The following is an 11108-nucleotide window of genomic DNA, read 5'->3' as shown; positions in this document are numbered from 1 at the left end:
AGCTGATCAGCACAGTGCTTCAGGGTGGATGGGGAGACAGAGTCTGCCAGGCTGCTTTGCGGGGGTTCTGCCTCTTGAAAATCCTGTTAACATCTATTTCTAGTAAGGACAGAGGTGTCACTGAGGTGAGGGGGGAGGGGGGCTCTGAGATGGGCAACTGTGGGGGGGCCCAGGCTCCTGCTGTGCTGGGGGAGGTGGGGATGGTGGGCTGGAGATAATGATGATGATGATGGATGGAGTCACAGGGGATGGTGTCAGGACTGTCCCATTGTGCGCTTGAAGTTTTCTTATGGGGCTTTTCCATCAGCAGCCCAGGTCGGCCCAGGTCGGTTCGCGTCAGGTCGATTCAGCCCGCTTTAGCCCGCTTTTGATCAGTTCTGGTTTTCCATTATACACAAACCGACCCGGACTAGTAGGAGGAGTAGACGATAGTAGGCGGAGTTACGCGTCATAACAGCGCGCCATGGTGGTGACGTATATTTTCACGAGACACAACAACAGCAACATGGAGGAACTTGCAGCTATCCTATGCCTTTCCCTCGGCATGTGGTATATTATTAACCGTGGTTTTTGGGAGAGAAAGGAGAGAAGACAGAAGAGCGAAGACAGAAGGAAGGATACTCGAAAGAGGAATGCTGAAAAGAGAAAGAAACTACTGTGGGCTATCGTAAGGAGATGGCTACTACTTTAGCTCACTGTAGCATCATTGTTATGTTCAGGAGATGGCTACTGCCTGATTGTCTGCATGTTTGAATCATTTCTATTGGATTTTGTTATGCACATATGTTGTTCTGCACATAATAAAGTCATGTTTTTTTAACCCTTAAAACCACTGCCTTCACTTGAATGAATGGACTTTATTGTCATTGCTACAGTACAGGTACCAAACAACGAAATGTAGGAGGGGTGGCTCCCCTGGTGTTAGGAAAGGGAAGAAAAAAAAACACTTTAAAAAAAAAATCACAAGGGAAGGAGCTGGTTTACATAAATAAAGGCTATGTACACAATCCACTGTACTATAATGGGTTGTCATATTGCACAATAGTATTGTTTCATGTTATTTAAAGTGTCACAGTTTGCAGGCTTGAAATGTACATGTTTGTGCCTCAGCACTACACCTGATTTTTTCAGTCCAGCAGCTGCCATACAATCCGTCCAGACTGTCCAGGGCCCAGAACTTAGGTCTTTGCTGTGTTCAGGGCCTGGACGGCCCTGTGGTAGAAGCTGTTCTTCAGTCTGTTTGTCTTAGCGGCCAGGGTCCTGAACCGCCTTTTCGAGGGCAGCCTGGTAAAGTGTACGTACCCAGGGTGGGTCGGGTCCCTGGAGATCTTGGAGGCCTTCCTGAGACAGCGTGTGTTGTACAGCTCCAGAGAGGGGAGGGGGACGCCGGTGATCTTCTGTGCTGTTCTCACGACTCTCTGTCTGCTTTATGAACTGTAGCATCATTGTGTGCCGTCAACGGGAGTTGCACCAGCTGGCGCGGTACAGCACTCTCTCTATATATTTCGGGCTAAACTGTGCAGTGTAGCCGGCGTCCTGGTTCCTCCAGCAACCGGACACTTCCATAAATAACAACAAATATGTAATATGTAAATATGTATAATACCACGTTCATTGATAAAATGACGCCAGGGATGGAAAGGGGTGATGGCAGTTTTAGAAGGGGGACGATGAAGCTCTGGACTACTGAACGGCACAACACAACGGGGGGAAATGCGATAAGAATTATGTCAAAATGCAGCACCATCATGCACAGATCAGCCTTAAAATTTGTAACGTTAGATATATATCGTTATACAGGGAGCGATGTATTTCTACGGAAAGGCTGATAGATTGTAGAATCTTCTTGTCGGTAAAACGATGGAATCAATCTATTGAGGATTGTGATCTTAAATGCGTTGTCATCTCAGGATAGATTAGGTGCACACTGCACAGCATACACGATTTGACAAGGAAATAGGATGTTCAACACGGGTTGGAATCTCTGTACTTGATTTATTAAGACAGTCAGCGAATGGTTCATCAGCACAGTATCTCAGCATCGGCATTCAACGACATCATTATACAGACAGGCTGATAGATACGAGTGCAGCGCTGTCTTGTTGCTGGTAGTCAAATATATGTATATATACAGCATATGGATGTTACGTGCCTGTTACCTGCCGCTTTCAGTTCTAATAGTTTAGATCTCGCAACCAGGGAAACGCCGACAAGACGCGAATCTACCGGCATTTGACTCATGAGTGAACAGCGAAAATGGCTGGACGGCACAGCAGCAGCAGCGGGTGAACTCCCGGTACATCGAGTTTACGGTTAAAAGCATAACTTCTCGGGGTGTCAGCGCGGTGGTTAAGGGCTCAAAATGACCGTAGACCGATGGTGAAGTTAGCAAAGGAGTATTGTGTTTGTACCACCTCCACAGCCGGTGTTATTCACGGGCAAAGACGGTGCATAATAGCGATTTTTGTGTTGTGCTTGTTGTAAATAAAAGTTCTATGATTCATTGAAATGACATTAAACTAAGATAATACGATGGTCAGCATAATTTTTCGAATCTTTATTAATAAGCTATTACAGAAACTCTAGTGACATTTTCCTAGAGCGAATGTGGTATTTCAAGATGGCGGTTAGTGAAGAAATCTATGGACATGGGATGACGATTTCCATTGACCAATCAACGGTGTGCAGCGTCACACGTCACACGCAGCCTGGCAAAAAGATCCGGATCTTAAAATGTAGACCCTGGTCTCGATGTGGAGCTAAAGAAGCGAGCCGAGCCGACCTGGGACGACAAATGGAAAAGGGGAAAAGAAGCAGGCCGAAGCGGGCTGGCTTGCTTTGGCCTGCTTTGGCCCTGTAATGGAAAAGCGCCATTAGTATAGGGTTAGGTAGTATACATGGGGTGTGCTTGGGGATGATAGTCAATTGTCTACAGTGGGCCTGTTCATGTTCTGGATGGATATTGCAATCATTGGACTTATCGGGAACATTACCCTTGTGAACGTTACGGAACGGAAGAAAGACAAAATAACCATCAATCGCCCTCGGTCTGGGGCTCCACACAAGATCTCCCTCGTGGGGTATCAATGATCATAAAATGCATCTGGTTAGATGACGAACTGCGTTTCCTTGTCTTAGTACTTGTCAATGACAATAAGGTTGAATCTAATCTAATCTAAAAGAGAAATTATTCAGTATAATACATACAAAGCAAGGTATCTGTTTTTGCAAAACAACCTCTCAAATGTTGTACAATTTTACAATTTAGTTTAATCGGGAATCATATTTAATTGGATCTGTAATTATTATAATTATTAACCAATACTTGGAAGTTATGACATGTATTATCATAATTAATAAGGTAAACAGTAGGACGAATCACGTTTAAATTGATTCCGTTGTCGATGTAGTCTGGAAAATAGATATTATCGGCTATATGTATGTATTATGGTCTGGCGAGAACGTTCGTTGCGGGGAAATTGACAGGGTGAAATATATTTTATATATATATACACCGCCTACTGACACGGTGCCCAAAATGTTGCACAAGGCCTTTTTCCTTGTTTTATTATTTTGAAACTGTAAAACGTAAAAAAATAAATGTTTATCTTGCTTTAAAATGTGATGAAATATGTCATGTTTAACTTTGTACCATTTAGAGATTAGGTTTGCTTCTTTTCACTTAGATATTCATTGTAAAAAGTACCCCACTGTATTTGTAGTGAGGGTCAATGGGTAACCCAGTAGAAGGGCTTGGCTTCAGATTTCCGGGATTTTAACGTGCCTGGCGTGAGTACCTATCCCCTCGGTTCAGGGCTACTGCCCCAAAAGTTAGCTCTCCTTATACAGGGTGTGTAATGTAAAGATGTAAGTACTTTCTCTGTCCAAGATTACGAAAGTAAACAAAGACATTTGCACACTACACTGGTCTCTATATCAGTACAGTACCTCGCATGGAGAAAAAAAACACTACACACAAGATGAGTTCTTAAATCTGTTTTAATAGGCACCCGACAAATACACAAATCAAACACTGGTATCAAACATATGCGTGACTTCCATTGCATAAATTAAGGCATGAACATTTCAAAACCATTTTCTTGGAATCAATACTTAATTGAAGGTCCAGTGAGACAGTAGACACAAGTTCTTCATTGAGATTACAGTGCTGAATAGCTCTCCAGTGAATGCTACCTCATGCGCAAGTCTGTCCCTACACAAGTCTGTCCCTACAGCATGAATCAGAAACAATAGTTGTAACAATATCATAAAGCTCCCATCAACATAATTATAGATAATTAACATCATGACAGGTTCAGCAGGGTATATCGAGTGATAAGTTAAATACTTTTTTATTAGAGTCTGAAAACAATTATAACATTTGATATAATTATTACAAAACAATCAGTCATTATTCCAATAATTATGCAAAAATTTGAACTCAGACAAAACAACACCATACAATGAATTCCCTTTTTGCTCGTAACAAGGAACCTTTTCAACAAACTGAATTGTGCTTATTGGTCATCAGACAGGGTGCAGTAAATGAATAATTTCTTATTAATGTCATTAATATACAAACCTGAGAAGACCTGACCTGAGAGGCTAGGTTGCACATTGATGCACATTCCTGTATGAAAACAAATGTGCAATGTTTATGTCTTCCTTGTAACTATATAACTGCTAACCTAGATTATAAAAAAAATAATTGTCCCTTATGTATACCAACAGTTTGAACGTTAAAAAAATAAGTACAAGCTGCTCTATGGAATGCTGATGTTGGGTTAACAAAAATAGATACGTCACAATAGAGTGAGTAACACAGAAGTGCACAGTTTGTGAACCCAGACAGTAAAAAATCCAGTTTCACTTCTCAAATGTGCTTTTACCAATATGCCTTCAGCCTGTTTGTTCCCTCCCTCATTGAATACATGTCTCTTAAACTACAACATTCACGACTGGATCCCAAAGTGAGATACATTCATGCAACTAAAACTTCCATGCAAATCTCCCCTTGACATCCAATATATGATTTACTTTAAAAGTTACACACGTTTCTTAAGGTAGGATTGGTCTATAAGTAAGGTACACACATTTAACCAAGGCTGAAGGTTACTATCTCCTGAGAGACATTCCTGTTCTCCAGGTTCATGTAACTCACCATGCAGATCAAAGTCAACAGAATTTCCCTTTGGCTGGACATGATACTGTGCTGTCAAACAAGCAGAACACATCCACGATCATGAGTACCAAATCACACAAAAAGGTCATCAATCTCAAATCAAGAGAGAAAAAAACAAGATGTTTACAGTAAAAAAAACATGAACATGTTCCACTGGTTAGCAATGCTATATTGTTAAATTCATATTAGCAAAATAATGCTACTCAACTGAATCCATGTTAGCAATACTACTCAGCTGAGTCCATGTTAGCAATACTACTCAGCTGAGTCCATGTTAGCAATGCTACTCAGTTCAATCCTTGTTAGCAATGCTAAACAACTAAGTCCATGTTAGCAATGCTAAACAACTGAATCCATGTTAGCAATGCTACTCAGTTCAATCCTTGTTAGCAATGCTACTCAGTTCAATCCTTGTTAGCAATGCTAAACAACTGAATCCATGTTAGCAAGGCTAAACAACTGAATCCATGTTAGCAATGCTACTCAGTTCAAGCCTTGTTAGCAATGCTAAACAACTGAGTCCATGTTAGCAATGCTAAACAACTGAATCCATGTTAGCAATGCTAAACAACTGAATCCATGTTAGCAATGCTAAACAACTGAATCCATGTTAGCAATGCTAAACAACTGAAATCAATGACAAAACTACTGAATGCTAAACTACTGAATCCATGAAAGCTATGCTAGAGCTGAATCTGTGCCACTGATTCAGGAGTACCATCAGTAGAAGTAAGCAAACTAATATTGTACCACATAAGTGAAGATCAATACTTAAAGGAGGTCTGAAGTGCCCTCGACAATCAACGCAATAAGTTAAGACAACAACATGCATGCTTGGCAGCATTAAGTGGTTTTCTTGGAAGATATATAAAAGATGGAGGACTATGAAAAGTCACGTCACAGCAGGGAACAGCATCAGTCTGTCCATGCGGTAGTCCAGTGTGAAGGATCCTGATCCCACAGTACAGGGGTGGAGGACCTCAGAAGTTCTGCTGAGGTCGCTTTTTGGCCTCAATGGCATCGAGGATAGGCTGACGCTTGGCCTGGTAGCGCTGACGGATCTCTTCGATCTCCTGCTCCATCTGAGGGTCCAGAGAGGCCAGGCGTAGCTTCAGCTCCTCCACGCTCCACGTGCGCATCTGCACGAAAATCCAGAGACATCCTTTACCACACATTGCACACATTTCATCCTTTACTATGAATCAGACCTGGGTCCAATACATGTGTCCAATGTTTTTGGACATGTCATGTGTCCATGTATTTTTTCCCTATATTTGTGCTGCACTTAATTTGTCGAGTGAAATGGAATATGGTCATAAAAGTCTAAGCTAAATTAAGTGCACATTGCAAATATGCTATACAGATGTGATCAAACTCTAAAACTTGACATTCTTCAACCATGATGTCCTTAGAGGTACGTGGTGCTTTCAGGATATCAGATCACAAGTTCATCCATCTTAAGCCCTTTACACACATAGTTCCCTGTAAATTACATTAAATCCCAACCCAGGACCCCCAGTGATTTTCGCTGTTCATACATGAGCTAAATGCCCTAACAATCCCGCGTTGCGCCTTTACAAACATGCAATGGCATGCCCCGGTTAGCACAAGGTCCAGTAGTGCAGTGGATGGCCAGCTAGCCTGAGAAATAACGTTGGCTGGATAAATGAATTGACCCGGCTAACGTTGGCCAATACATCAACCGAGAACTGTGACAGTAGCTCGCCAGCCTAAGTCCCTTTTGTCAAACTTGATGCCAAATCATTGAATTTTTGTTGCTAGCTGTGTTAGCTATGTATAGTAAGTTATCTAGGAGTAAGCTAGCAAGCTAGCTAATTGAATGCATGCATAGATATCCAGTCCATTTATAAGGACTATAGCTAGATATCCTTTTACATTGAAGTAGAACACTTACATCCAACTTTGCTGCTTTTTGAGTAAACCACCTGAGATAACTGGGCACTTTTTAATAGGCACTTTACTCAACTTTGGTGATATGACTGTGATTATAGTATGTCTGCTATTGACTTTGATTATAGTATGTCTGCTAATGACTGTGATTATAGTATGTCTGCTAATGACTGTGATTATAGTATGTCTGCTATTGACTGTGATTATAGTATGTCTGCTAATGACTGTGATTATAGTATGTCTGCTAATGACTGTGATTATAGTATGTCTGCTAATGACTGTGATTATAGTATGTCTGCTAATGACTGTGATTATAGTATGTCTGCTAATGACTGTGATTATAGTATGTCTGCTAATGACTGTGATTATAGTATGTCTGCTAATGACTGTGATTATAGTATGTCTGCTAATGACTGTGATTATAGTATGTCTGCTAATGACTGTGATTATAGTATGTCTGCTAATGACTGTGATTATAGTATGTCTGCTAATGACTGTGATTATAGTATGTCTGCTAATGACTGTGATTATAGTATGTCTGCTAATGACTGTGATTATAGTATGTCTGCTAATGACTGTGATTATAGTATGTCTGCTATTGACTGTGATTATAGTATGTCTGCTAATGACTGTGATTATAGTATGTCTGCTATTGACTGTGATTATAGTATGTCTGCTAATGACTGTGATTATAGTATGTCTGCTATTGACTGTGATTATAGTATGTCTGCTAATGACTGTGATTATAGTATGTCTGCTAATGACTGTGATTATAGTATGTCTGCTAATGACTGTGATTATAGTATGTCTGCTAATGACTGTGATTATAGTATGTCTGCTAATGACTGTGATTATAGTATGTCTGCTAATGACTGTGATTATAGTATGTCTGCTAATGACTGTGATTATAGTATGTCTGCTAATGACTGTGATTATAGTATGTCTGCTAATGACTGTGATTATAGTATGTCTGCTAATGACTGTGATTATAGTATGTCTGCTAATGACTGTGATTATAGTATGTCTGCTAATGACTGTGATTATAGTATGTCTGCTAATGACTGTGATTATAGTATGTCTGCTAATGACTGTGATTATAGTATGTCTGCTAATGACTGTGATTATAGTATGTCTGCTATTGACTGTGATTATAGTATGTCTGCTAATGACTGTGATTATAGTATGTCTGCTAATGACTGTGATTATAGTATGTCTGCTAATGACTGTGATTATAGTATGTCTGCTAATGACTGTGATTATAGTATGTCTGCTAATGACTGTGATTATAGTATGTCTGCTAATGACTGTGATTATAGTATGTCTGCTAATGACTGTGATTATAGTATGTCTGCTAATGACTGTGATTATAGTATGTCTGCTAATGACTGTGATTATAGTATGTCTGCTAATGACTGTGATTATAGTATGTCTGCTAATGACTGTGATTATAGTATGTCTGCTAATGACTGTGATTATAGTATGTCTGCTAATGACTGTGATTATAGTATGTCTGCTAATGACTGTGATTATAGTATGTCTGCTAATGACTGTGATTATAGTATGTCTGCTAATGACTGTGATTATAGTATGTCTGCTAATGACTGTGATTATAGTATGTCTGCTAATGACTGTGATTATAGTATGTCTGCTAATGACTGTGATTATAGTATGTCTGCTAATGACTGTGATTATAGTATGTCTGCTAATGACTGTGATTATAGTATGTCTGCTAATGACTGTGATTATAGTATGTCTGCTAATGACTGTGATTATAGTATGTCTGCTAATGACTGTGATTATAGTATGTCTGCTAATGACTGTGATTATAGTATGTCTGCTAATGACTGTGATTATAGTATGTCTGCTAATGACTGTGATTATAGTATGTCTGCTAATGACTGTGATTATAGTATGTCTGCTAATGACTGTGATTATAGTATGTCTGCTAATGACTGTGATTATAGTATGTCTGCTAATGACTGTGATTATAGTATGTCTGCTAATGACTGTGATTATAGTATGTCTGCTAATGACTGTGATTATAGTATGTCTGCTAATGACTGTGATTATAGTATGTCTGCTAATGACTGTGATTATAGTATGTCTGCTAATGACTGTGATTATAGTATGTCTGCTAATGACTGTGATTATAGTATGTCTGCTAATGACTGTGATTATAGTATGTCTGCTAATGACTGTGATTATAGTATGTCTGCTAATGACTGTGATTATAGTATGTCTGCTAATGACTGTGATTATAGTATGTCTGCTAATGACTGTGATTATAGTATGTCTGCTAATGACTGTGATTATAGTATGTCTGCTAATGACTGTGATTATAGTATGTCTGCTAATGACTGTGATTATAGTATGTCTGCTAATGACTGTGATTATAGTATGTATGTCTGCTAATGACTGTGATTATAGTATGTATGTCTGCTATTGACTGTGATTATAGTATGTCTGCTAATGACTGTGATTATAGTATGTCTGCTAATGACTGTGATTATAGTATGTCTGCTAATGACTGTGATTATAGTATGTCTGCTAATGACTGTGATTATAGTATGTCTGCTAATGACTGTGATTATAGTATGTATGTCTGCTAATGACTGTGATTATAGTATGTATGTCTGCTATTGACTGTGATTATAGTATGTCTGCTAATGACTGTGATTATAGTATGTCTGCTAATGACTGTGATTATAGTATGTCTGCTAATGACTGTGATTATAGTATGTCTGCTAATGACTGTGATTATAGTATGTCTGCTAATGACTGTGATTATAGTATGTCTGCTAATGACTGTGATTATAGTATGTCTGCTAATGACTGTGATTATAGTATGTCTGCTAATGACTGTGATTATAGTATGTCTGCTAATGACTGTGATTATAGTATGTCTGCTATTGACTGTGATTATAGTATGTCTGCTAATGACTGTGATTATAGTATGTCTGCTAATGACTGTGATTATAGTATGTCTGCTATTGACTGTGATTATAGTATGTCTGCTAATGACTGTGATTATAGTATGTCTGCTAATGACTGTGATTATAGTATGTCTGCTAATGACTGTGATTATAGTATGTCTGCTAATGACTGTGATTATAGTATGTCTGCTAATGACTGTGATTATAGTATGTCTGCTAATGACTGTGATTATAGTGTGTCTGCTAATGACTGTGATTATAGTATGTCTGCTAATGACTGTGATTATAGTATGTCTGCTAATGACTGTGATTATAGTATGTCTGCTAATGACTGTGATTATAGTATGTCTGCTAATGACTGTGATTATAGTATGTCTGCTAATGACTGTGATTATAGTATGTCTGCTAATGACTGTGATTATAGTATGTCTGCTAATGACTGTGATTATAGTATGTCTGCTATTGACTGTGATTATAGTATGTCTGCTAATGACTGTGATTATAGTATGTCTGCTAATGACTGTGATTATAGTATGTCTGCTAATGACTGTGATTATAGTATGTCTGCTATTGACTGTGATTATAGTATGTCTGCTAATGACTGTGATTATAGTATGTCTGCTAATGACTGTGATTATAGTATGTCTGCTAATGACTGTGATTATGTCTGCTATTGACTTAACATATTGCTTATTAATGTCGTGGTAAACCAGTGGATCATTTTCATGAAGATTGAAATCAAGTTCAGTACTTGTTCCACGTGAAAAAAAACTTGAGTAAGACATACGTTACCCTCTACGTGCTGGACCAGTAAGATATACGTAACCCTTTACGTGCTGGACCAGGCAATGTTCATACTTTTGTTTACAACTAAGCTTTCCCTGCATTTCCATGGAACTACACAAGGTCTTGAACAGGGAAATTGCCTGAGCAGATTTTCTTTGAAATTCTGTTCACACATGCCCCTTACCAGGTAAATTCCATGGAATTTAATGGGAAAGCTCTTATGTGTGAATGAGGTTTTATTTAATAAACGATAACAGAAATCTTAAAATATCCCAAAACATAATCCAGAGAATGAT

The 11108-nt window shown here is 38.8% G+C and overlaps 1 protein-coding gene across 2 annotated transcripts in view; it reads right to left on the bottom strand.

Annotated features, from left to right (window-relative positions):
- Positions 1-3991: 3991 nt before the first annotated feature.
- The window catches only part of LOC308170702 (serine/threonine-protein kinase 4-like), a 37577-nt gene continuing 30460 nt past the window's right edge, over positions 3992-11108 (bottom strand). Inside the window, exons 11-12 of one of the 2 annotated variants that reach the window (XR_013937798.1) lie at positions 5162-6321; positions 3992-4630 (exon numbers count right to left, since the gene is read on the bottom strand). Coding sequence is in view for 1 of the 2 variants with exons in the window: in XM_080545532.1 (XP_080401658.1) it covers positions 6163-6321 (159 nt within the window). In the remaining variant the exon portion in view is untranslated. Of the gene's footprint in view, positions 6322-11108 lie in introns of both variants that reach the window. The other variant, XM_080545532.1, reaches the window with a different exon arrangement.

The sequence above is a fragment of the Nansenia antarctica genome, assembly GCF_963989245.1.
Source record: "Nansenia antarctica genome assembly, chromosome: 15".
Classification (NCBI taxonomy): domain Eukaryota; kingdom Metazoa; phylum Chordata; class Actinopteri; order Argentiniformes; family Microstomatidae; genus Nansenia; species Nansenia antarctica.
Note: the sequence above shows the minus strand (reverse complement) of the source record. Positions and strands in the feature narration are given on the sequence as shown.